We start from the raw sequence: 27,492 nt of genomic DNA on the forward strand, positions 1-27,492 counted from the left end.
GAGGGTGGGAGCCAATCTGAAAAATGATTGGTTGGCTTTCCCGAGGCAAAGCTCTCTTTTTGCTCACATCAATAAAACATAAACATGAATAAATGCACTGCTTTTGGCCTTCCAGGGTCCTTACTTAATTTCATGTATGCAAGTGAGCGATGATGTGCATGGAAAATGATATTTACCTCGAAGGCTCCAAATAATTCTAGAAGCCACTTTGTGTTTGTTTGTTCCCGGTATTTACATAAATGCACGGCTGCGCCATGAACTCTTAAAATGTGTTTAATGCAACTTCATTCGTCTGGGTCTTCACAGTGTAAGTCCTGTGTCCGCTGTGCTAGTACTGACCCTTCTGGTTGCAGCATTAGCATGTATAGCAGTTTCTCCTCATTGACTTGTGCCACAGATGCACAGCCTGTCAATAATGTCGAGGACGTGGGAACACACAGTCTCCAGTGATGTACTCTTGATGTATCCACTTAGGGACAAATCATCCAAATAGTCATTTGCCTCACTAGTCTATGGGTCCCTGAGGTGGATCTTCACTGACCCAATTTAACGGGTCAGCTTTCGTTAATGAGGCAACCGCACAAACACGTTGACGTCGGTTAAAACGGAGCTCCTCACAACAATTACAGCTCAGCTGCTAAGAGGCTTTCTGTTATCAAGTTTTGCCATTTGGAGCTATTTTTAGAGTCCTTTTAACATTCTTGACTAAATTTGTGAGCGTTTGGTTAAATTGGATCCATGTGCAAAATGGTGCAAGTGGTTGAATCCCATTTGAAAACCCATTTATGCACTGTTCACTTAATTTGCAGTTCTGGATGTTTGAATCCCTTTGGTAAGGAATGAACTGCCTCTGGTTTGACACTGATAAAATCAATTCCAGATTCAATTTACTTCGTAGTATTTGTAACGTCCCATGACACAGAGTCATTGTTGTAAGCAAAAAGAGAACTGAGGAGACAAACGATCAACAGTTTGAAAGAGTTTTTCTCTCCTATCTATTTTTCAAAGAAGGCAATTAGGCCTAACATCACAGCCATTTAACTAAGTCTGTACTCCAAATTGATTCAGACTCCAGCGTTGGACCTTGCAGACATGGTGCATTTAGTTATGCAAATGCTTATCTCTCTGTGTGATTGGTTAATTAACCTGTAATGCAGATAGTCCCAGCCCTGCACACTGGCGGTTTGATGGCTAAATTGTGGGTCAATTGGGTTTTTAACATTTTCAAAGCAGACTTAGAGGCATGTCTTTTGTTCCTCCAAGTCTTGTGTGGCTTTTCTCGGTTTAATGACTCGCTCCGTCGGTCCCATAAGGTTAATGTGTTTAAACTTGCTGTAATTGAGCTTTTGACCTATCTTTCAGGCTTTTTAAATATTCCTCATATTATGCCTTGTCCCTGATCCTTGATTGTTATTATCCACCGATCCTTTCTCTATTCGTCCCTCTATGCCCTGCCCTAAACTTCCCTCCTTTCCATCCTGAGTTATGAGCATCCCCATGGGAAGTCATTTATAATGCCATTGGAGTGACAATAATTCGTTTGCACACCATTTCACTGCCCTCTGTGCCTTGGCAAGCTTTTATGGGCTACGTTTTTTGTTTCCCCCGAAACACATTGTCCAACCATCCTCAGAGAACACGCAAAAGCATTTAGGGAAAACTGGAACTGGACTTTTTCCAGTGAACAAAATAAGAGGCATAAAGTCTTCCATCAACAGTCGAGATCGCCATTTGTCGGTGCTTTTGCAGCTTTACTACCTTTAAGGTAAAAGAAAATAAAAGAAGGAGATGAGAGAGGGTGTCTCTGTGCAGTCACTGACTGACTGAATTCCTTTTAAATGTTCACTGAACAATTATTTTCAGATTTGCTGTCATGTAGGCATCATTCCACATGAGATACAAACATAGTTCTTGACAGCATGCATGGATATTTTTTTCAGATCCTTTCACCGGAAGACATCTTTGACAACATGAGGATCCCTTGTCATTGGCATTACATTCTGCATGAGGCGGATTTTTATTAGTAAAAAGATGTAGCAGGCATGTTGAATTCATTCCATGTCATTAAGTGTCGATAGGTAATGTGTGAATAATGTGTGAGGCTCTTATGCAAAGGCTTTTAAGTGCACGTAATTACATGTGTTTGTTGCTGTTGTGTTGCAGGTGATCCTGATCTTGACTAAGCTGTATGACTTCAACCTGGGGGCTGTTACAGAGAGCTCACTCTGGAGGTGAGGTTGTTTTTCAATCATTTCTGCTTTCTGTCTGAACAGAAACATTGCGACATCATCGCAAGATTTTATAAGAATGCAAAAGCACGGCCCTGAAAACAATCACAATAATGTATTCATAGAGGATGCAGTATACTGTATGTGTGATTTATAGAGCGCCCCTTTGCAAGGATATGAGCAATCAAGTTACACTGGAAACGAATATAAAGTATGTTTTAATAAAGCAATCTGGAGTAGCTCAGAATGAAGCCTCCTCCTCTTTGCCTCCTGCAGCTCCATAAATAACACAACTAAGACTGCGACAACCTTTTAAAAAGTAGGCCCACACTGTGTTCTGTCCATCATGAACAACATATTTCTTGATAGTCTGTTTGGAAAAGACAAACAGGGAGACTCATCTGCAGGATTCTTTGTTTGGATCTCTCTTATCTCCGGCCTAGAAACTTCCTGATGGAGTTTTTTGATTGATTGTCATCTGTAACCTTTTGTCTCAGAAGCAATTGACATGCGATTGCCACTCTATAGCCGTAGTAATTCCATTCAGTATATATTGAGAGGTGACTTACAGTGCCCTGTCAGGTCATAAATAAGAATAGAATTCATTAAGGATTATACCGAGGAGCCCTATCCAGTCTCTGATATGCTTTTTTTTTTTTCTCACCTCTCCTGTAGCCTGCAGAGAACTCATTTCATTCTGAAATACACACAAAAAAAAGGGACCATCACTCCACCAAGCATAGAGGTTCAAATTAATATCTGTTTCACCAGAGGCGCTGCTAAGATTTACACCTGACTTGACACGTTTTGAAATCCCATATTGTGTACAGGAGGTCTTCCATCATCAAGGTGTCTGCTTAACAATGGCACAGCGAGTAAATTAGAGCGTACCTCAGGGGCTGCAACGAGCCTCTTAGTAGGGATATTAGAAAAGCACAGATTTGAATGTTATGAAAAGAAACAGGAGTAAATGATTTCCGTGATAACACAATAAATGATTTATGACTCCAGCTTCAGGCAACTGTTGGTGGAAAAAATGCAATGTGCAGATCAATGGGAGCTCGCAGACCCCAACTTTGCTCGCATCAAGACCCTTTGTGTTTGAAGATAGCTTCAGTTTTTTTCAACTAACAATTCTTCACGATGCAATTACACTATTTAGGAGGCTTTCTTTAGCGCAACAGACAAGATACCAGAAAGGAGTACTTAAACACAACTACAAATGTGTTTAGAGGGAAAGTCTTTGAAAACAATGTCAACAGCAAACAGCACGATTCAGATTAATGCACAGACAATGATAGCAGACACTGGGTATCTATCCAATTATGCAGTGAAATTACATTTGGAGGCACTCAGGTAGAACTGAGAGCGAGGAGAAATATGAAGATTGGGATGACAAACACATCTACCCTTGTCACGGGAGGCACGGACTTGTGAGGAACAGGCAGTTCTGTGGAGTACCCTTTTGAAGTTGCAAAACACCTGAATGTCTTATTTTATTTCAACACGGCCTGTTTAAGTAAGAGGGGCCAAGAAACGGGTCATTTATTCTCATAAAAAGGAAATAAAAAAAGCAGAGAGATGAATCACATATTTCATCATAAACCTGTACTTATCACCTTCAGGTTGCTAATTTGTTGCACAAGATGACACATGATATCGGAATCCTATGAAACACAGGCAATGTTTGTACTTATGATAATCTTGTAGTTATATATGTTTTAAAAGGGATTGCAAGGGAGACTAAAACTGGTTTAATGTAAGCTTACAAAATGCACACTCACTACTCATCTACAAATCATACATACTGTATATACTGCTCTGCTCATTTTCCAAAGCATACCTGAAGTTCATAAATTAATCTCCTACCTGTCAGGCTGCTGCTGTTTTCATTACATGTCAGTGTAGCATGAAAATCAGCTTTCAAAGACTTGACGTGTGTAAAGTGGATGTATAGTCTGCATGATGTGTTCGTCAAAGCCACATTATTGCTAAATGGTCGTAAGAAGGAAATTCCGAAATGAATATGTCAGCCTCTTAAATGAAAAAAGCTTCTCTTGACATCCTTATTTTCTCTGTGGTACCGGACTGTGATTTCGACCCCCTATGGATCTGTATTATGTTAGCTCTTCCTTTACAGTATAGTGGCACAGAGGAGTTTTTAAGAGTATCCCCCTGTGCGCCAAATGTTTTACCACACAATGATAACCCACTTTTTTACAGATGTTTCACTATGCCGAAATTACACCGGGGAGTTTTTATGTGAACACAGTTATGATTACATTCAGTTTTACTCACCATGATGCATTGCACATATCCTTGAGGACATATAAATCCTGCTGAATGTTTTTCAATACCTATAAAACATTTTGCATGGCTGATTCTTTTGAATCAGTTAAAAACTGCATTGTGGAATATATTTGAGAATGGTTCTGCAGTCTTTTACTTTCTGTCTGTTGACATTTTCCTCCTCTGAGTCAAAGTATTCAACCTGTTTACCTTCTTCCTGTTGTGTTATACAGGCTGCACACACTTTATATGTGCTTAACTATCTTCAACGGTTGGCCATGATATGCCACTATACACAAGAGTACAAACTATACACAGCCTGAAGCTAGACTCCCACTGCAGGTTCATTCGATAAAGCTACAGGCTTTCTGAACATGAGAAAATCAATCTGGAAATGTATGGTGTGCTTCAGAGATGCATTCATGTAAAGACTAATTGACTTGCAGTAAATGGGCCAAAACATGCTAACACACTGGTATAGTGCTTTAAAATCTGTCTCAGGCAGGTCTCTAATGGATTTTTTCATTAAACATGTAACATGCTTTTTTTTGTTTGTGTCTAGATCAACTGATTACGGAAGCACCTACAACAAACTCAACGACAAAGTGGGCTCAAGGACAGTTCTAAGTTACCTGTATGTCTGCCCTACCAACAAACAGAAGGTCAGCGTTTGCTTTTATCCCTCTGTCTGATCTCCGGGAAGTTTAGTCCCTACATCAAATTACAGCTTTTTAAAAATTGCTACCAAATGACGGTCTCTCTGTCTCTCTCCCTCTTCTAATGCCATATCCCTCGTCTGGCCCTCTGTACTTTAGATAATGATGCTTAGCGACCCAGAGGTAGAGAGCGCTGTTCTCATCAGTTCAGATGAAGGGGCAAGCTTTGAGAAGCATACCATTAACTTCAATATCCTGAGCCTGCTCTTCCACCCTGCCCAGGAGAACTGGATACTGGCCTACAGTCATGACAGCAAGGTAGCCTCTGCAAGCTATAAGGGGGAAATGACACTATTAATGTAAATGACCCAGATGACATGATGTTTATGTTTATTTGTAGAGCAATTTGCTTTTATTTTGAAAGAATTCTGTAATAATGGATGGACAAACGGTTGTAAAATGATGTGTTTATCATCCAGAATGACAGAAACTGCAGTGCTTTGTGTTAGTTAAGCACATTGCTAATTAAAGTGTTAAGGTTTATTAGTATGCAGTTTGTTATGTTTATTAATACTGAGTGACTGTATAACCTACTTTTGTATATTTATTAGGAGGAATATATGTAAGCTAGCAAGGATGCATAAACTCTGTTAACCATAATTCTGGTGTTTCGTTTTATTAGGACACTCAGTTGACTTTCAGCTGGTTGTCGTAGTAACAACAGTTGTTAAAACAGAAAAAAGGATAACTAGGCTACAGTAGCTGTCTTTGAAAATGCCTCTGTAATGAGTTTTTATTCATAAACCAAAATAAACTTACCAGATACGTCTCCAATGAAACACTGAACAACGAGACATTCAGGTCTGTGTAGCTTTTGGTCTTTGGATTCTTGTTTTTGAAATTGGTATTAAAAGATAAGAAACATAGTTATCTCACTTTTGTATGAAGATGCAAAACTCAGAATTGAAACACACGTTTCTTTTCTTTTTCATGGTAAGAACCGGGTGAGCAAAAGTTAAAAAAAAAATGGTTACATTTGATATTTTCCATTTAAAAAAGAATAAAGAAAATAACTAGCAAACAGAAGTAACAGACGCTTTGTTTGTTCATATCCTGAGACTGGATCTTGTCATCGACAGGGCAGGAGTGCCAAATTGCGATGCCTCAGAGTTCCTTGAGAAAATGTAAGAGAAATGAAAAAGAAACCATGAAAAAGAAAATCACTTTGTATTTTGTTTTGATTTTTGTATTTTCACACACATGACGAATGAAAATCAACCACTCTTTTTTCATATTTGAATAGCTGTTTAAGAAATGAGGATCCGAAGACCACTGTTGCATGGTTCACCATTCGATGGGAAGCGCTATGTTTCTAATTTCTGCTCCTTTTAAAGTTGACGTAACTATGACAACCACAGATGTTTGGCTGAAAGTCACCAGTTAACATGGTCACTCCTTTAGTCAGAACACTGGCTGTTATTGTGCAATTAACATTCATGTGTTTGCATCATTATTTTTGATTGATATAGATTAAAAAAAAAAAAGCCTGCTAATTTCTATCATTATTCTATCATGTTGTTAATCAAGCTTAACAGCAGAACGAGTTTATGAAGGATTGTGATTCTTAATTTGTTGCTTTAGCTCTTCTGTTGGTTTTTTCACATCATGCTTTAGGAGCTTGTGTGGAGTCCGAGGCTATCATTCATCAGAGGATGCTATAATGTATATGATGCTGAATCCATAATGTGTTTTTAAGTGTAAGTTTTGTTGCTGTGGTCGTGATGGTGATAGTTAGCAATCGTAAAGTGTGATGAAGATCGGCCTAATTTTGTCTTGCAGCTGTACAGCTCAATTGACTTTGGGAGGAAATGGCTGCTTGTGCACGACAACGTGATGCCAGGCCGATTCTACTGGTATGATTGCACGGATCCTATTTTTGAACTGTTTTTGCACACTGATTGATCGTAATTTGCATAATGATAGTGTTCATGACCCTGTGCTGTCAGAAGGATCCAGTGACCTCTTGTCAAAACCAGATCTCTCCCTTTGCAAACACAAAGCTGATTGTATCCATATCACGTAGGAGGAAACAATATTGTGCTCCTTTTTCCATAGCACAAACATGACACGCTGTTTTTGTTGTCGCTGTCATTTAGTAATCCAGACTGCTCGAGCACAAGGCAGTGAATGTTGATGTCAGCCCGTTTATCCCTGTTTGTCATGGTATGTGTCAAACCCAAGTGTGTGTGTTTTTTTTTTTTTTCAATCGGGAAAGAAAGGACACTGGATGGAGGACATCCTCTCCACATGCATGAACAGTGAGACGTTTGATAGATAAGACAGCACAGCGGGAATAGTAGAGCGCGAAACAATGCATTATCTGTGCTCTTGAAAACCCTTCCTTCAAACATATTATGTCAAATAGTTATTTTTCAATATGGTGCTGCAGCCACCCACAATTCCATAACAACACAGATTTGCTTCAGTAGATATTTATGGGAATAACTGGTGTTATGTCCGCCTCCCTTGCTCCACCTTGTTGTTTCATCTCTTGATGTTTTGGTGAATTGAGATTAATTGCCGGTGACTGATGTAGAGGAGATAAAAACATCTTTCTATTGCTTTCACACAATGTCCACCTACAGCTCTGATTCTCACCCCTGCCTCCCCCTTCTTTCTTATCTCATTTTCTTTCTTTTTTTTCCCCCCCATCTTCCTTCACCTCTCTCTGCTCCTCTCCATCTTCTCCTCCTCCATCCTCTCTCTTCAAGGGCGGTAATGGGGCTGGACTCTCTGTCAGATTCTCAATCTGATGTGGTCCACATCGAGACGCGCATCGCAAAAAGCCGTGAGTGTGCTCCACTCCTGTCCACTGCAGTAGCAAGACCCCACAGGACCCCCTTGCCTCTCATTTAGAGCGAGGTCACAAGGAAGATGAGACCCGTTCTGCCGCTCAGATTGGTCCCTGAAGTCTAGTAAAGCAGAATGGGTGTCTTCTGACAAAATCGGAGAGTTTTAGCGGGTTGAGGGATGTTTGTTCCCTTTAATCTATCCCCTGTGTCTCATAGACAAACCTCAACTTCCCCTTTCTAAACAGCATTCTGTCGAACCAATTATAGGGGTTTCCTGCATTGCAAAATAAACTCCTGCAGTGAGAAAAAGTCTCCAAATTACCATGCAAACTTTTCCGTTCTCACACAATAAAAACACTAAAATGTGACAAACCACATGAGCTTCTACTTAACTAGTCTTAAATGTCAGCTAATTTGGAATGCAAAAATGTCACTTTTCTACCGTGTAACTACGAGTACGGTTGAATATTTCTTATTCATAGGGTTGCCTCAGCCCAAAGTTTTCTCAGAACTGTGAACTTTAGCATATTTAGCATATGTATACTGTATACTGTAGCACCTCCAGAGCATACAAAGTACTGTTTGAGGGTAAATGGTTGTAATTTACTTCTGATCGATTTCCTTTTGCCTCTTTCTAGGCGCCCAGTACGTGAAGTGCAGAGCCCAGCGCTGCACAGAGGCCAACAGACAGTACCTGTTTCCCGGATATGTAGACACCAACTCGCTGGTTGTGCAGGATGAATTTGTTTTCACACAGGTTTGCATAGTAATGGAGTACTTCTCTTAATGAAACCAAACCAAATGTTTTCATCTTTTCACTCAAAGGTTTCTGTCTCCCTTTGGTTTTCTTAGGATTATTTTTTTCCTTTTTTTTTTTTTTCTTTTTTTTTGTCTCTTGTGCATCCAATTCATGCTTTTCCATCAAAACCCACATAATGGCTTTCCCCCCAGCACACCTGTTACCCACCAGCCCGATGTGTGTTTTGATTATGTTTTGTCTCGTTCATGTTAAGGCACACTCATGTGTTTGAGTTTCCGCACAGACAACACTCCCTGCCTGAAAAGTGTGTTTGCTAGCTGAGAGCACATGGCAAAGGAGCTGTGAATAGACAGGTTGGTGTCCTTATTACCATTCCCTTTGACTTTGACTCCAATTAGACAGCAGCAGTCAGGGTCATTATTAGAAATTTAATTTTCAAATGCCCTCCCCTGTCATTGATTTCTATCCACAGTGAAGTAATTTTCTCCCTGCTGGTTAGCCTGGGTGCATTTTGGTCATCCCTGTAAGGCTCAAGCCAAGTTTTAGGAAAATAAAAATCAAATTATTGTAGTTTTCAGCTCACTGTTTGTAGTAAACCATCCCGCACTCCTTACACCCCTGAATGTTTTCTGTTCGTTTCTAATTTATTTATCCACAGATTTAATCTTTTGATATGATATGATGTTGCAGCAGCAATACTTTAGCGGTGACCTAGTTTCACTTTCAACACACTTAATCCACGGACTTGATTGGAATGGCTGCGATGCAAGAAAGAAAATGTATGAAAAAATATCACAGCGTGGTTCAGAAATGGTGATTCAATAAAACGCCAAATTGCATTTAGCTGAGATGAGATTGACCGTCAAGGCAGAGGCAGACACGGGGAAGACGCTGGCGAAAATAACTGGACCCAGGGAGCGTCTGCGTGCAGCTGCGGTGGCGGCACAGATGACTTTCTGGTGACTTTCATTGCTCGGGGCAGTTGGATTTAACTTGACAAAGAGTAATGAGGTTATCGATTGGGCTACAACGAAATAAGCAGTCTTCAACACCTCTAAAGTCTCTTGGGAGAGAAGGAACAGCCAAGTGCAACATCCTCAAAAATGTGGCCTGGGAAAATGCAGCCCATTGATTTTCGATAGATTATTCCATTAGAGCCCTAATGTAGTGTGTTGGGGGACAAACACCATCCTTCTAGTTGATTAGAAAATAAGCAATCAAGTAGCGTTAGCCTAGCAGTAAGTGGATGGGGAAGTGGCAGTGCATTAAGATCTTCAAGACATACTGTAGATAAAGCCAACACAATTTTCAGTGCCTCTTAGCTTGGGACTAATTGAGATAATGATAATAATTTCAGTTGTGCTTGTAATTTTAATTTCCTTTCAACACTGTGGAAAGCAGAGTAAAAATCGCAAGCGTTTTATCAACTCAGTCATGCGTTTAGAATTAATATACCTCCTCCTGGAGACGTTGGAGCTTCATGTCCTCATTTCACTGCAGAGTCACATTTGGGATGGTGATGGTAGCAAATTCTCTCCCTCCCATCCCATCCCTTTTTTTTCTTTTTTTTTTTCTTTTTCTGGACCGTCTACATAACCCTTTCAGCGTAGGAAAAACTACACTCATGAATTCAATCAAAGATGAAATGTGCCATTACGAGTCACGGACCTTAATGGAGAAAAACAAGGTGTTATTTAAAGTGACACTAAAATATGTATATGCTGCACTATTTAAAGAGTGATGGAGCTTCTCTGACTTCATTGCACAGGTAACAAAGTCAGGGCGGGCCAGCTACTTTGTCTCCTTTAGGGGAGAATCTTTCAAGAGGATGCAATTACCTAAGTATTGTCTGCCAAAGGTAAGCACCAAAGTGTCAAATAATTGTAGATGAATGTCATACGGAAATGTGATAATTGTGTTTGTTTGTAATCACTTTTCTTCTCTTTCGTTGCTAGAAATCAAGTCATGTTATTTTGTGAAGAAATATCAAACTTTATTATTTTCTTTAAAAGAGCCTCACCAGGAAATGGCTCTTCTCTTCCCCCATGTGACTTGACTGTTGTTCTCACCCTTTCTTTTTCACAATTTATCTTCCTCTAATGCACATCCTCCTACAGGACATGCACATCATCAGTACAGATGAGAAGCAAGTGTTTGCTGCAGTCCAGGAGTGGAATCAGAACAACACTTACAGCCTATATATCTCCGACTCACCTGGGGTCTACTTCACCCTTTCATTAGAGAATCTGCGAACCAGCAGAGGACCTGCCGGTAACCTCCTGGTCGACTTTTATAAGGTGTGTATTGAGTCTTACTCGTGGTCTGCTGCTTTTATTTCCAGATACTGAAAACAATGAAAATATTGAACAAATAGCCAATAAACACATTTACCTACCGGCTACTTCCAACTGTGCTTCAATGTTCCATATCGGGATGATAAAATAATTTCGAACCTACGATTTGAAATAATTGAAGACAGAGAAAGCAGAAATTCATCAAGGAACTTTTTAGCTTTAATACTTAAAAAGTGTCTCAAATGCAGTGGTGCAATGGTAGTCAGGATCTCCTCAAATACTCCTCTTAGTACAAACATGAGGCTATTCTATTTAAACATATTCATTTCATGCCAATTGATACGGTAAATGCACTCTACTAGATTTTAAGCATTAATATTGGACTCTTTAATTTAATGATTTAATCATCACAGTTAGACATTACTGTATGTGTTTGACAGAGAAAGATTATACTTACTATAGTCAGGCTGAGTTTGAAAATAGATGCATTGATACAGCTTCGTATGTAATACTGTCATGGTTACACTTTAATGCTTCAGGGCTGATAATCTAACATAACTGTGCTGACGTGGGCTCTCCTGTGTCATGAGTACTTTTGATACTTTGAGTTCATTTGAGTGATAAATGTTAAGTACTTTACTTAAAGTCCCCTTGAAATGAAAATTACATTTTGTCAGTGTTTGTCCAACATTCACGTGTTAAATGTTCATTTATTTATCTGCCAAGTATATTTCAATAAAGAATTGTCTCAGTAATTTACCTTCAAAATATCCCTATTTTTCTCATCCTGTAAAACATCTCTCATGTCTGATGACTCATCCTGCACTCAGGAGGCGTCTACTCATTTTTCAACCAATTAAAAAGCTTTGTTTAATTCCATGATCCAGTCAAACGCATCCCAACATTATGCCCCGCCTTCTATCTTGTGATTGGTTCTTTAGCGTTTAAGTAGGAATAAATCACGACTTGGCAGTTTAGATACTCTGAGAGTTCCGTTTTATGGGGACTTTAAAATGTTTTAAGAAACTTTTGTTCAATTTAATTACCATAGATTTCTGTTGGTCAACTAATCCAGTAATCCTTTTAGCTGTAAAAAAAATAAATAAATAACATCCAATGGTTCACGACATCCTGAATTTGATCAATACATCTGGAGCTTCCCCCCAAGATATAACTGAATTGTTGCTGTTTTTTTCCTTTGATAGGTGGAGGGGATAAATGGCATGTATCTCGCCAACAAACTGCTGGACAATCACGTCAAGACTTTTATCACCTACAACAAGGGACAAACATGGGCCCTGCTGCCAGCTCCCGCCACTGATGTTGAGGGAAAAAACCTTGACTGCATCCTGGTGAGCCTTCAGGCAGGAGTGAATGAATGCTCTTGTTCATGCGTAATGAAGCTTTTTGACACACATCATCCGTCAAATGTTTCAACCTCATCAGCTGTGCTATGGATGCTCTTGTCTTCCGAGTCGTATTTTCTCAGGGCGAGGTGCCAGCTTCAGCATCAGCTCGCCTTTCTGAACCTCCTAAAGTGCAGAAAAGAGGCTTGGCTGGAATTTTCTTATCATTGATGTGAGCCATGGAGTGTCATTGCCTTTAGTTTCAGGGGTCTGGACTTTCCATTAACCTCTGTGATTTCAATTTACTACCTGTAGTCACATGGGACTAATGAATGTTAGATTACACAGAATCACATTATGAGGCGGTATTGTTATTCAGCAGGTATGATCGCCACCTCATTCAATCAGCATGTTCTTTCGATGATTGTTTGAAATAATGCGGGTTGTTCACTTAATAGCAGGTTACAGTTTTTCTCTGTCACACCGAAGACCATAATGCTTTATGACCCCCTCCCCCTCACCCCCTCCACTGCAGCCGTTTGAAAAGCCTTATTGATGTTTTTCACTGTGCTTTACTCTGAGAGATGAGTGGAAATGATTTGAATCAATTTCTCCAGTTTTATCAGTGCATCTTGGTGAATTTTAATTACATGCCTTGTTTGCTTTAGAATGAAACAATTCAAATGCCCTTTGTGTCCTCTCAGCCATTTTCTGCCTCTATTTCTGGCAGAGGAGATGAGAGGAACAAAGTATCTTTGTTTTCCATAAATGGTGTCTGAAAATGTCCGCGCTTTTCTCTATCAATGGGGAGAAAAGTTTGAAGGCAGAGCTAATTATAATTCTGTGAAGATCTGCCTGATACATATTGTCTTCAACCTGTGCTGCATTGACTTTGGTTTTTTTTGTTGACAGCCATTTTGTTCGCTGCATCTTCATCTGGAGATGTCGGAGAATCCGTACACGTCGGGACCCATCACCAGCAAAAAGTCTGTGCCGGGGATCATCGTAGCTACAGGTAGAGTTACCCAAAAGGACAAGCATTTGATTTATAAATTAAACTGATCAGATTAGAGCTGACAGAGGCGAAGGGACCTTGCTAATTTTTCATCACCAGAGACATCCCTAGTCTCTCAGATAAATGGTTGTTACAGTGTAGCCACGAAAACACACAAAGCTAATCACACAGTGCCCTTTTTCTGTCATTGAAATCAGACACTGAAAATCCAACTCCGAAATCTCATATTTTGGTGGAGATGATTGGGTTGCAGGAAGTTATAACTGTGTCCTCCGGTGGAAAATGAAGACATGCAGAGATTCAAAAATAACGATTCTATCAGTTGATTGTGCATATAGGTTTGTTATGGAAGTCTTTGCTATGTAAATACACACCCAGTGAAATTATTCATGTTTTTTTTTTTGTACTCAGGGAATATCGGAACAGAGCTGTCCTCTAACAACCTTGGGATGTTTATATCATCAGATGCAGGAAATAGCTGGAGAAAGGTGAGACCCACGAAAGGTATCATAGTAAACCTGGAAAAGATGGCGTAGTCACATTAAAAATGTGTTGTTGTGCAAACATGTTTTTTGTGAAAACACTCAGTACAAAATACTTTACTAGGCCGGCAGGATATAAAGAAAAATACGCAATGTATGATAAAAATTGTTTGTTGTGATAACAATATAAATTGGGTTAAAAAAGGAAAATGAAAAAGTGTAAAGTAGCTATAACTCACAGTTTTTATCTCTATCTGCAGCTCTTCATGTGTAGCACAGTTCCTTTATTTGTAACATATTTCTCCTGAAGCCCAATAAAAAATTAGCTGAGAGCAAGCTTGAGCTTCATCTGACCATATCAGAATGATTTGAAAACAAGGCCATTATTCACCAATAGGCAACATGCATGGATACTAATTATCGCTTGTTTACACAAAATATTTTTTCTCGTATACCGTATTGAGATAAATTCAGATTTTGTGATGTATTTATTTTTTTAAAATGCTCATAGCGTGTTAATGAGTAACTTTCAGCCCTTTTTGTTTCAGTACTTCAGTAAAGTTTTCAGGTTTCATTACTTTAGTTTTTAAAATCCCTACTCCTTAGCCTATCACAACTTTCAAAACTGTCAAAATAAACTAATAAATGTATAATCACACTTGACTGCCTTCATGTCTTGCAGCATTAAGGCAGTTTCTTAACTAAATGGATAAGACAGTAACACATAGACATACAAGCCTTATTGGTTGTTAAGACAGGCGTAACATGATGAACACAACATTACAACCTTGTAGCAGCTCTGATAGAAGTGAACCAGCACACATTACCAACATTTTGAGAGCAGATAGTTTATATCTTTTGGCGATGTATTTTCATGTTTAATTTAGGTTAGACTGATTCAAGTTAAAAACACTTAAAAAATACAAAAAAACACAAAAATAACTCAAGATTTGGTTAGCTTTGCACGTAAACAGCCAAAAGCAATATCCTCCTGCAGACTACTTTAACTCTTATGAAGTGGGTACGTTTCAGTGCCTGTCGTTTCTCACTTTTAATCCAGGGAAGAAGTGGAAACATTACTCCAACTTTCACCAGAGTCTTATTTCGTACAAGTATCTGTACTTCCACTTGAGCAAAGAATGTGTGTTCTTGTGTTACCTGTGGCTATTGCAGATATTTAATGAAGAGCACAACGTTTGGTTTCTGGATAATGGCGGAGCTTTGCTGGCAGTGTTACATGCAGCGACGTCCATCCGACACTTGTGGTAGGTGTCGCGTCTGTTCAACAACAGCTGATGTCATTATTACTGTAGGCAGAAGCTGTAGGTGTTGAAGTTGTTCTGTAGTGGGAAATTACCTTGGTATCATTTTATTTTCCCTGGGTTTGATGGAGCTTATGATTACATGTAATGTTTTGACACCCTGATGGGCAAAGTTGGCCTGATTGTTGTATCAGGACTGCGGCTTCAGAACTGTCAGGATAATTTCCAGCAGAAGAACGGCTGTGTACTTGTGGATGGATATGATGGTTTGAGTGCTTTTATGTAAATCAAAAGTAGAGCGGGGTGGAAATATGAGGCTGAGAATGCCCTCATAAGTCCCTTATATTGTTGAAGCTTTGTAACACCATCCACTTTGATGTCCCTGCTCACTACAGCCCTGTCAGAAGTGATTAAGCTCTGAGCAAGGTGATTTGAAACCCCCCCCAAATCTATTTGTAATGTCACAACCAGAGTCATATCTCTCTTTTCTGTTGTTTTGACACTTTCCAAAATTTACCTGCACTGGGAAGCATTTGTTTTATTGTTCAGCCTGGTGTCAAGATAATTCTTCACTTTGAAGAGAGTCCAGAAGCTCCATTTTTCACCTCTGGCAAAAGCTAAATGACCTGAAATCTTTCATCATATTTCTTTGTATATGTTTTTTTTTCACTGCTCAGCCTGTGTGCTGGTAATGTTTAATGTTGTATGCACAGAGAAAGCAATATATTTGGCCGACTACAGACAGATAAACATGACCGGATATGCAGACAGACAGACACACGGACAGATGTTTGTGCACTGACAGCTGTTGTTTGTTTTTACTCAGGATCAGTCTAGACGAAGGAAAGAAATGGGACCGGCACAGTTTCTCCCTGGCTCCCCTGTATGTGGATGGAGTTTTAATGGAGCCAGAATCTGACAATCACATAATCACGTAAGCAGGAGCGAGTATTCAGGGATGTGCATTTCAAGTCAAATTCCTTTTTTAATGCCACTGGTAATAATTTAATTTGATACTAATGTATTCTTATTGCTTCCAGTGACTAATATTCTAGCGGGTGGACAGGGATGTATATGAATTAATTTGATTAATTATTAGAATTAATGGGCCAACAGAGCATCCTGATCATTTTACTGAAGATGCAAATAAACAAATTTAGTATCTCTCTTTTGGGCGGCAGAAGCTTAGTCTGTAGGGACTTGGTTTGGGAACCGGAGGGTCGCTGGTTCAAGTCTTGGTGTGGTCCCCCCCCCCACCAGCAGCTACTGAGTACTAGCTGTGGGAAGCCCCCACTCTGACATCTCTCCATTAGTGCATGTCCATAGGATCCTGTTTGTGTATGTGTGTGTATTTCAGCCTATGTGTGTGTAGCATGTCTCAATAACAGAGTGAAAAAATGGATTTCCCCTATCAGGATTAATAAAGTATAACATCTATTTTACTTAACCGTAAGTACAATGGATAATTTGATAAGTTACTGTATACAGTCTTTAACGCTGCTGTTGTGTCTCCTGATGCTTTCTTCTTTTTTTGTTATGTAATGGTGGTTAGCAAACAGCTTTCAGATGCACTACAGCTCTCATCCTTCAGTTGTGCTACATTACAACCAGGCACTGGTAAAAAAAAAAAAAAAAAAGTAGGAAAAAATCCATATTTTTAAGATTAGTTTAAAGTCTCAAAAAATCATGACATGTCCCTAGTGTAGACCAGCAAGAATAAAACAAATACCAGTTCTTGGTGTAAAATTATATTTTAATCCGACAGCATGTTTTGTCAAGAGAATGTTTTCTCGTCTGTTCACACAAATTACATTTGTATCTCGTTGCTGTCATCATACATTTGCATTTTGTTGAATGGCTTCCAGTTTCTTTGGACACTTCAGCCATCGCTCAGAGTGGCAGCTGATCAAGATCGACTACAAGGGTCTCTTTAGCAGGAGATGCATGGATGGAGATTACCAGACATGGCACCTGCACAACAAGGTAACAGGAATATTAAACATTATTGATTTATTGTCAACTTCAAGACATGCACGTTTGCCTGTTGTCACTGTAAACACAGTAGGAATGCTGAATGCATCAACAAATATGTCTCTCTTTTCTTTACAGTTTTTCTCCATCTTGGGATAAAAATAGATAACATTTTTCTCTGTTTGATAGGGAGAGCTGTGTGTGATGGGCGAGAAGCAGATCTATATGAAGCGAAGGCCAGGGAACCGTTGCATGCTGGCCCAGGACTATTCAAGGATCTACTCCTCAGAGCCCTGCGTCTGCACATCCTATGATTTTGAATGGTAATGACTTCCCCTCTCAGGTTTCCCAGATGAGATTAAACTGTAACTCAGACTATTATCCTCACTGATCCTTATATTCCTTTATTATGTCCTATCCAAACAGCTCCTCTCCTCTCATCGTCTAATTCAATTGTTCCTCATCAAAGCTGCTTGTAGACATTTGTCATCAAAAACAGAAGTATCAGTTTGCTAAACTTTATCCGCCTTAATATCAATCTTACATTGCATATTTACTTGATAACTAATGTGACTGTATTCATCAGTTCTAATTATAGTTTTTAAATTGTAGATGGGAGTGAGAAACTTTTCATCAAGCCACTGTAATTTGCATAATGTCAAGTGACTTATTAGAATTCAATTAATAATGAATCACTAAATGAATTTTGAATATCTTTTATCCATCTGTCTGGAATTCTCTTTGATCCTGCTTGTCTGGCAATCATGTCGCTAGTTATGGTCTTAGAATATGCCATGAAGCTCTGAATGTGCCCTACAACAAAAGCTTGTAGATGCCAGATTATTTGAGTAGCACTGTTTATTATTTTATGAAGTGTTGTGTATTTTTTTGGCAGTGATTACGGGTGGGAACGCCAGGTGGATGGGAAGTGTTCCCCTGCTTTTTGGTTTAATCCAAATGGGGCAGCTAAAAGCTGCAGCTCCAGCCAAAGCTTTCTTAACAGCACTGGGTAAGTGGCCCTCGATGTTCAATCCATCACAAAAATAATATTATTCCAGTCCAACTTGTTTGTCATATTATGTAGAGCAAAAAAAAAAAAAAAAAAAATAGGCATTCACTTGCTCAGTGATTCAGGAAAAAGAGACTGAGCTGAAAAAAAGTAACCTTGACTGTGTCCCAATTCCATAATACACTAAAATGCTAAGTGAGCTTGACTATGCACAACAATTATGTTAATAAACTCACAGATACATTCATATTCTACACTATACACTATGGATACAGACTGACTATTAAGCAAGCAACCCCAAGGAGGTGCAATCTGAGACATATCGTCTCCGCTTTACCTCAGAAAAACAGAAACAGTAACAGAAACATTTTAAAAAACATGACATCTTAGGGAAAATGTACTTTTGAAAAGACAATTTCTACAAATTTGTGCTTCCAAGGTATCGGAAGGTGTTATCCAATAACTGTAAGGAGAGCGGGAAGAACGTGTACTCACCCAGGAGGCAGGCGTGTCGTCCCAGACCCCCTCGAGGCCTCCGGCTCTCCACCAGTGTGGGAGAGCTCAGTGCAAGTGTTGGAAGCAACGTCACCTTCATGGTTTTCCTCGATGATGTGAGTCATTCCACCTAAAGGTCACTGCAGTGTTGATGGAAATTGTGTTGCCAATTGTTTGAAATGGCTTGTTCAACCAAAGCACAGCACAGGTAGACTCTGTTAGCATCAGCAAGCTATATGCTAACAATGACAGCATGTTTAACTGTTCTCAATGACTAACGGAATATGCTGATATTTAGCACTTTATTGGAAGCTTGATTGATTAAAAGTCACATTTATTCATCCTCTGGGCAGAATGAAAGTATTCGCACATTTTGAGCCATTCTAATTAAAAAAATGTGGTGTTATATCAATTTAAAGTTCAAAATCTTGAGAATCAGTCTATGACACCACATTGAACAACATGTAAACCCAAAATGTCTTCTGATTCCTCCCCAGAGCCCCTTGAATGTTTCTGTCTAATTTCATGGATATCTGTTAAATATTTGTCAAGACACATTACTCAGAACTGAAAAGGCAGACCTTTCTGTGGCCTGAGAGGAACAGTCACAGATTCATTGAGGTACATCCTATGAGAAGAATGAATGGTTACACTCAATTTAGATAGTTTAGATTTTTAGACAAATTGTTATTGAGTCTTTTTGATGTTTAATAAAATGTATTATTAGCAACACAAATGAAGCATTATCGATCTATGCAGCAGCAGAAATCTAACAGACTTCTAAAAGCAGGGGTGAATAAAACCAAAGCTATCTGCATGACCAGATCCCACATGGGGTTACTGAGGAGGTGTTTATCTTCTTGTAATAAGTGTGGAAAAACACATCAGTTCATTAATGGAATATGTTGGTGTGGTTTTATCTGTAGAAAGATCACCAGATTACAAATAGATCCTTCTTACTTTGGGAAACTTTCAAGAGTCCATTGCTCTCCTTTTAATTTCCCTTCCTCTTTTCTCTGTTGAATTTCTGTCTCCTTCCATTCATATTCGCCAACAAAATGCTTGTGACACCTCTTAAAGGACATCTCAGCCGTGCACTTTGGCAGTGGACCGTGCTTCCATCACTCCTACGTGGTGTAATTGAAGCATCCTGACTTAAGCCGTGTTGACAGAGGCCATGTTTTCCGGTGTGTCCTCAGGGAGACTCGCTGAGGACCAGCATCCAGCTAGACTTCGGGGACGGCATCAAGATCACATACTCGAACCTGAGCAGGACCGATGATGGCATCAAGCACATCTACAGAACAACTGGGATTTACCGTGTGACAGCTTCTGCGGAAAACAGCCAGGGATCTGACAGCAGCACGCTGTTTTTACACATCACCAGTATGTGAATAAGAAATGTCATTACTCATTCCTGCGGCAGTGCTCATAGCATGAACCTCTTTTCTTTCATGGATAGTCACGTCCCCACTCTGCTGAATTTCGTTTTAGTCATGCTTGTATTACCTTTATGCCTTTTAGCCTTGGAAAATGCAAAAAAACACACACCTGAAGCTAAATCTACATCATCTGCTATAACAACAATACTTTGTGTTTGCTGCATGTGTGCGTGTGCGTGCATTATGTATGTATGCACACGTGTTTGCATATGTATAGATGTGTTACGGTGCATGTGTTGCTGCCTCAGGTCCGGTGGAGCGTGTATATCTCTCGGCTCCTATCGTGGCCATCAGTGGGAAGGAGGCGAATCTAACTGCAGTGGTTTGGCCGAGCCACACCAGAATATTGACCTTCTTCTGGTGGTTTGACAACAGCTCCGAGGTGAGAAGCTTTTCCTCCCACTCCCACTGTCCCCACACACACAACTACACAGTTTGTCCTGTTCACTGCAGTCTTTTTTTTCCATTCTCCTTCTCCTTCTCCTCTCCTTATGTCCTTGTGTTGGTGTTTGCAAAGTGTAAATCCACAGAGCCTTCACACATTTTATGTAAAATGTGACTGCACGTGGCTGCCCGGTGTCGTTCTAGGGGGATCCAGCCAGCTAGGCGGACCATATTTATTTATCATGTTGATTGTTTTAACGGCAGCACCACCTCATTATACAGTATGTCAAGGGCTGCATGTACATAGAGTATTCTGTATCCGGCTGAGAGGACGCAGGTTTTTTTTTTAATTGAGGAATTCTTTGTGTTTTTCCTTTTGAAATCCAGCCCATTATAACCTTGGACGGAAGCATCTCATACACGTTTCAGAAAGAGGGAAAAAACAAGGTCACGGTCCAGGTTGCTTCTGGGAGCACCATCATACAGGATTCCAAAGTTATAACTGTGAAAGGTGAGTGGGGTAGACAGTCTTCAAAGCACTTTAATTGGTACCATGCACGTTACATGAATATGCAATACGCTATCTCTGGGAAAGTATGATGCCTCTCAGTCCACTCTGCAAGAAGCGCCATGTTGATGTCGACGTGGACTTATTTAATGAATAAAAATGTCACGGTAGGCGAACACGAAATCTCCAAGAGCAATTAACTTCAGGGCCTATGTTGCCAAATGAAAGAAGACAAAACCGCACATCTGATTAATCACAAACGAAACCAGAAGTAGCACTCATACTCTGACAGACTTCACTTCACAGTTTGTTTTTTCTCTCCCCAGAGTTCTTCAGGTCGCTGCTGTTGTCGTTCTCGCCAGCTCTTGACGAGCACAATCCTGACATCCCTGAGTGGAGGGAGGACGTAGGGCGTGTGGTGCGGACAGCTCTGTCACAGGTACATCAAGTCTCAACTCGAGATCTTTCTTGGAACCATCTGCACCTTGTGGCTCTCAGTGCTATTACTATTTCATACCTGTGTGCAATACTCAACCTGGACTCATGTTTAATGGTCAATGTGGTTCTTTTTAGGTAAGCTATGATGTCAGTAACCAGACACCCCCTGCAAATTTAATTGAAACTGGTGCCAATATGTTTGCTGTGGGACAAAGTCAGATCAGAAGTTTGAGTGAACCGTCATGGAGGTCTACCAGCCTGTTGTGTTCTCTTGTTGTTCCAGGTGTCAGGGGTCCCTGAAGATCAGCTGCTGGTGTCTTTGTACCCGGGTCTCCCAAGCTCAGCCGAGCTCTTTATCCTCCCTGATGAACATATATCAAGTGAGCACAAGAGGAGCAGCGAGGAGGCTCTCGAGACGGTGAGAGACACGACATGTAGAAACATTTAGTTAGTTATGTGAATGAAAAAAAATACTTCCTGAAGAAGGTTTGATGCTGATAGAGCTGTTTGTTTTGCGTTTACACGACCGTGCAATGATAATTAATATGAAAACATTGTGTGTGTTTGTGACCTGGATAAAGGATGTAAGGGGAGTTTGAGGGATGAGGAAAAAGTAAAAACGTGCAACAAAACTAAAACACTAAATCTGTAACTCTCTCTCCGTCAAAGTTTCTTTTTTGTTGTTGAGAAAGTGCAGTTTGTAAATGCCAGTCCATGATATGATTTGGCCATAATGATATTGAACTCTTGTATTCTATGTGTTTTCCTATAAGTGTTGTGTTAATGTGTGTTTTTTTTACATTCCTAAAACAGATATCTAATATTTTTGTCACCGCCCTGAACCAAGGCCTGATCCACTTCGAGCTGAAGGCTGATACTCACATTGTTGTGTACATGACTCAGCAAACTTTGGGTAAGTTTGTTTGAAACCTCCGCTCATCTACACACATCTACAGTTACCAATGTCATTACGTTTAAAACCTTTTCCAAGTGAGTGAGAACACTTCTGTTAGCTTTCATTTTATGCCGTTTTAGTCAATTTTGTCGACACATCAACAGAGCATTAGCTCTGCTTGCTGATGTGTAGAAGATAAGCCACGTGTGTTTGATGGGACGTTTTGACATTGAGTTTTTTTTTAACTCTGAAGAAGAAGACAAAGACAACAGCATTCCCTGAGCGAGATCTGTGTGATAAAGAATATCACAGGATTTAAATATCTTTCACAGTGAATCACTCTTGCACCTGAGGCTGTGAGACAGTACTTCTCTTTGAAATCGGTTCGATCAATGAAATGATTGACAAAGGAGTCGTTTGGTATGCGCTGAGGTAATCGGCAGGGTCACCGGGTCATTAGCATATCGAAAAAAGGTGTCGATCAGCCCCTCGTGGCTTTACCCTTTTCATCCACCAGTGGATCTGTCTTCATTTGTGTCTGCGTACAAAGGTCTGGGTCGCCTTTAAAATGATCCACAAAGGTCACACGCTTCATAGGCTTCTCTCTGAAGGAGAGAAAGATGGCCGACGAGGGGAAAAACTTTGAATATTGCATCTCAGCATTTAGAAAGCCATGACTATGCATAAGCTACCTGCATGACGGACCCCAGGGAGAGGCAGCAGTCCTCCTAAAGGTTCCCTTTTAACACCCTGAGGGGATCACAGGCAGAGAGCAGCACTTCAAACTGTACCTGCTGTTGTTACATGACGCGAGGCACTGGAAGTAATCTCCTTGAAATAAGACATTCAGAGGGGGAAAAGTTGTTCAACACATTTATCCTGCCTGAAAAATGTGACACTCATGAGATACGTTTACCTTTCAGCACCACTTGTGGATTCGAATGCCATCCACAGCGGGTCTGCCATGTTGATGCTGCTCACTGTGGTGTTTGTTGGTTTAGCGGCATTCTTCATCTACAAGTTTAAAAGGTACGCTCACTTTGATTGGTAGAGCAAAGTGAATGGACTCCACTGGTAATTCAGTTTTGTTCCTTTGTATCTGAGAAAACCTCACCCAGCTTCTCTGCTCTCCCCTCGCGAAAAGGAAAATACCCTGGATCCACGTTCAGACCGAGGACAGTCAGGAGAAGGATCCGGAAGTGATCAGTACAGTGGGTCAGAACGACACGATGACAAAGGTCAAGCTCAGTGAGTTTCCCTCTCCAAAAGAGCTCATGGAGAAGGAGCTTGAGGGCCGGAGCCGAGGTACGTCTGCCTACGTCTTTAAGATTTACAACAGTGAGGATTTTTTTTATGTGAACAAGTCCTAGCAACAAAGAAGTTCGCTTTCCCCTCATCTACAGTGCATGACAGCTTTGATATCATTATGTAAAGACTAAATTAAATCAAGAATATTAATATATGTGCACTTCTCAGGCACATGATACAGTATTTAAAGGATGCCTGTCCCTATGAGGGGGACTAATTAACTTTTTTACCGCCTTAAAAGTCATCACTAAGCATCTGTTTTGAATACACCGAGCTGTATTTAGACACAAAAGCAACATTGCTTCAATGTTTTTTAAAATGAAGTCTCCTCTATGAAAGATGCTACTGAGCGTTGAAGTCTAAAAGTGTCATGTTTTTGTGCAAATGACACACCGCAGGCACAACTACAGCAGGTAACCAGAATTAAAAAATGTCTGGTTAACTTTTTGATGGCTACGGCTGACATTCACTGCAATGTCTTTTTCGATGAGGACGATCAGTCCCTGAGGACAGCGTGGTTTACTTGACAGAAGTAGCATTGCGGTGCGCCCGACACAGACATGTGGGCTGCAGGCCTTTTTTCTGGTCACTCAGCACTTTGGGCCATTCTTCATCTCTCAGCTGTTTTCACCTTTTTCCAAGCCGGTGCTGTTCTGAAACAAATTAAATCCTTTCTGGTTTCTTTGGAAATGGTTAATTTACCAAAGGGCAGAGCAGAATAGGACCCTTTGATTTGGGGTTTGATTAAATAAATTTACAACCTGCTGTTTAATGATTCCTTTATTACACAGACTCAGTGTGTATTGTCACACATTCTGACTTTGGCTTGAATACAAAGCAATCTTGTATTTCACTGTTATGCCCAATATTAAATACTAAATACTCTGACTTGTAGATTAATTTGTATTACCTTTGCACAGAATTTTCCTCTGAAATATATTTTACAAAGGTTGGACACATTTCCAAAAGCCTGTAGGGGTCTTGTTCCAGACAGTTTGAAACAAGCCCCCTACCAGAGGCAGAAACATTAAACACTTTTAATTTAATTAATGTCTGGGTACAGTGATTTTATGTGATCTCATTCTAGTCTAATGGCTTTAGAAGCTCTAGGAAAGAAGTCTGATAGTCATTGATAGTTTGAACAGTGCAGCGGGAGCTCTGAAATGCAAATCACAGGCAGACTTCATAAAAAGGTTGAAGCCAATAGAACATCGAAAGCAGAATTTGAAAAGTAAAGTAAAATCTAATGAAAGACCATAAATGGATTTATTTGAATATAAATTCATAATGAAGGATTAGGATGACAGCTCCCATTTGCACATGCTTTATTATTGGTTGATACTTACAGATCCTTTGAATTAAGAATTTATTAACCTGTTAAATATGTCCAGGACTCTCCCATGTTATTATTCACTGCACATTGGTGTTTGTCAATGTGAGTGATACAGAGTGACAGACACAAGTCAGTCTCTTAGACCACCTCTCTGAGGGAGAATGAAACTTTTAGAAACTAACTTGCTTTGATGTCAGCTGTAAGTACATTGAGGGCTGAGCCTGAATCCACTCATCATGCCTCAGAGAAGAACATTTGAGATGCTCTCCAGAGCTCATTTAGGGGTAAAAAGATGTCTTAGCTGAGTGTGTAGAAGAATACAACACACTAATACAGCAACTTGCTCCTTCTGACGGTAATGTGTACAGACTAAAACATTTAAGAGCAGCTCTCAAGTAATCTCACCCGAAATGCAAGGTTGCATTTATTGCACTTAACAACATGAAACAGCCAATCAGGGACAAGGATGTACCTACATGCTCACCTTTGTTCATGTCTTTAAAGTCCTTATATGTTCAACTCAAGAGTCAATCTCTGGAGATTCTAATTGAAGCCATTGATGATTTAAACGTGCATTTCTTTAAATGGCCACTTAAAGATGGCTGAAATATGCTCAGAACCCGTGTGAAACAGCCATGAAAGCAGAAAATGTTTTTTTTTTATTCGACACTGTAGATACTTTCTCAAAACTTGACAAAACAAGGTACATTTTTATTAGCGAAGAAGAAATTAACTTAAGTCTTAAAGCTATGAATACTAAGTGCATGGTGACTTTTAGTGACAGTTGTGTCTGCTAGGCTACACCTCGATAATTTCTTGACTTTGAAAGTATTTCTTAGTAGAAATAAGTTTGGTTTCTGGCTTTTAATTTGAAGTTTGAGAGCAGTAGTGAAAGTGACTTTAACTTAAGTTCAGATTTGTATTTTTTTGTGAGTGGATAAATTCTGGTCGGGTCCCTTTCCTGCTACACACACGGCTTTTTAAACTCAAGGCGATCCTGACTGTCATTGTTGGGGTACAAAATCTACTGATGAGAGCGATGAGACATTTAAATCTTAGATTGCTACCTCTCGGCTCTCACATTTAATCGGTATCTTGTATTTTACTTCACAAATTGTCACAGGTTTTAGTTTTAAAATACTCCGCACATAAAGCTATTTACATCTGAAGATTTTTTTCTTCTTCTGGAAAACCTCGATGAATCTACCACAAGGTTATTCTTTTAATAAGGGAACATGAAATGTCACACAGTAGTTTAAATACAGTTATTCAAATAAGTCAAACTGACACAGACGAGAGATAAAGAAAAAAGAGATAAAAGTGTGGATCGGCTGTGCTCCTTTGAGACAACAGCAGGCTATTTGAACCAGAAAGCATTGGAGATGACTTCATAATGAAGCGTTCTGATCTTCACATATACAAACTGGAGACATATAGAGTCAACTTTAAGTTCTTTGGTTGATGTTTAAGACATATGTAAGTTCATAATGAGATCAGTTACATGTAGATAAACTCAAAATACAAATTATTCTTAATCAGCGTTCCGTTGTATAAAAACAGGCTGCTTGTTATACGCAAAGCAGCTCGGTGTTCTTGTATTAAACCTGTTTTTTTTCTGTCTTGCTTTCAGGAGGAATTGGAAGAAATATGGAGAGAATTGTTACAAGAGAGTTTCCAAACTGTACAAATGTGTAAGACATGCGCTCTGTCACTCAGTAAGTACAGATTGTTGTGTTACAATTGTGCTGAATTTCTTTGCTTGGTTTTTTTTGTTTTGTTTTTCCACACACATAGCTGCTATTGTTCAAAGTCATGTTTTTAACTCACATGGATAGATTAAGTATGTACTTCGCGATACTTGATGAAGATCAGCCAAACCAAGCCGGACTCAGGGGCCTCTAGTTTGAGGGCGGAGAAATTAAGACATTGGTGAATATGTAGGCTACTGTTCCCAAAAGGCATAAAGGTTTGCTTCTTTGTTCTACAACATGGGTAAAAAGTTGTACTAAATAGTACATGACTATTCAGAGTGATTAAAAAAAAAAAAAACTTGTGACCGTATAGCTGTTTGCACATATGTACCCCTGAAAAATTGCCCCTGTCGGATGGGAGGGGCTGGTGACTCAGGAGTCAGGACAGGACATAAAAAGAACGACATGGAAATTGTGGTTGAAGCAAAATAGACCATTGCTATGATAACATTTTTTGCCTTAAAGGGGACATATTTTGAAAAATCCACTTGTACAGTGTTTTTGAACATATATTTGGGTAACCTGAGTGTCTACTGACCCACAAAATGTGAAATAAACCCATCCAGTCCTTTGTTTGTGGTCTGCATAAGTCTTACAAAACAACAAAAATGTTCCGTTTCAAATTTGCTCTCCTTGTGACATCACAGTGGGATTCTGTTAAAAGAAATCCCCTCCCCTGGTATCTCAACCCATGGACTCCATGCCTAGAACAAAGCTTTTGCGCCATTTTTATTCTCGCTAGCGAAGGAGTGAAGTCTACCGGGAAAACTCAGG

At 39.7% G+C, this 27,492-nt stretch overlaps 1 protein-coding gene across 1 annotated transcript in view; it reads left to right on the forward strand.

Annotated features, from left to right (window-relative positions):
• sorcs3b (sortilin related VPS10 domain containing receptor 3b) overlaps positions 1-27,062 on the forward strand; it is a 40,701-nt gene extending 13,639 nt beyond the window's left edge. The window contains exons 2-27 of the mRNA XM_061039927.1: positions 2,164-2,231; positions 5,080-5,179; positions 5,333-5,491; positions 7,013-7,086; positions 7,945-8,021; positions 8,664-8,782; positions 10,554-10,643; positions 10,903-11,082; positions 12,285-12,431; positions 13,338-13,440; positions 13,852-13,928; positions 15,096-15,187; positions 16,011-16,118; positions 17,050-17,167; positions 17,345-17,478; positions 18,051-18,164; positions 18,604-18,775; positions 19,859-20,045; positions 20,350-20,483; positions 20,873-20,996; positions 21,320-21,432; positions 21,715-21,849; positions 22,245-22,344; positions 23,250-23,355; positions 23,471-23,631; positions 26,598-27,062. Of these exons, the coding sequence (XP_060895910.1) occupies positions 2,164-2,231; positions 5,080-5,179; positions 5,333-5,491; positions 7,013-7,086; positions 7,945-8,021; positions 8,664-8,782; positions 10,554-10,643; positions 10,903-11,082; positions 12,285-12,431; positions 13,338-13,440; positions 13,852-13,928; positions 15,096-15,187; positions 16,011-16,118; positions 17,050-17,167; positions 17,345-17,478; positions 18,051-18,164; positions 18,604-18,775; positions 19,859-20,045; positions 20,350-20,483; positions 20,873-20,996; positions 21,320-21,432; positions 21,715-21,849; positions 22,245-22,344; positions 23,250-23,355; positions 23,471-23,631; positions 26,598-26,662 (3,057 nt within the window). The 3' untranslated portion in view covers positions 26,663-27,062. The remainder of the gene's footprint in view (positions 1-2,163; positions 2,232-5,079; positions 5,180-5,332; positions 5,492-7,012; positions 7,087-7,944; positions 8,022-8,663; positions 8,783-10,553; positions 10,644-10,902; positions 11,083-12,284; positions 12,432-13,337; positions 13,441-13,851; positions 13,929-15,095; positions 15,188-16,010; positions 16,119-17,049; positions 17,168-17,344; positions 17,479-18,050; positions 18,165-18,603; positions 18,776-19,858; positions 20,046-20,349; positions 20,484-20,872; positions 20,997-21,319; positions 21,433-21,714; positions 21,850-22,244; positions 22,345-23,249; positions 23,356-23,470; positions 23,632-26,597) is intronic.
• Positions 27,063-27,492: the final 430 nt, after the last annotated feature.

This window comes from Labrus mixtus, chromosome 6, assembly GCF_963584025.1.
Source record: "Labrus mixtus chromosome 6, fLabMix1.1, whole genome shotgun sequence".
NCBI lineage: Eukaryota > Metazoa > Chordata > Actinopteri > Labriformes > Labridae > Labrus > Labrus mixtus.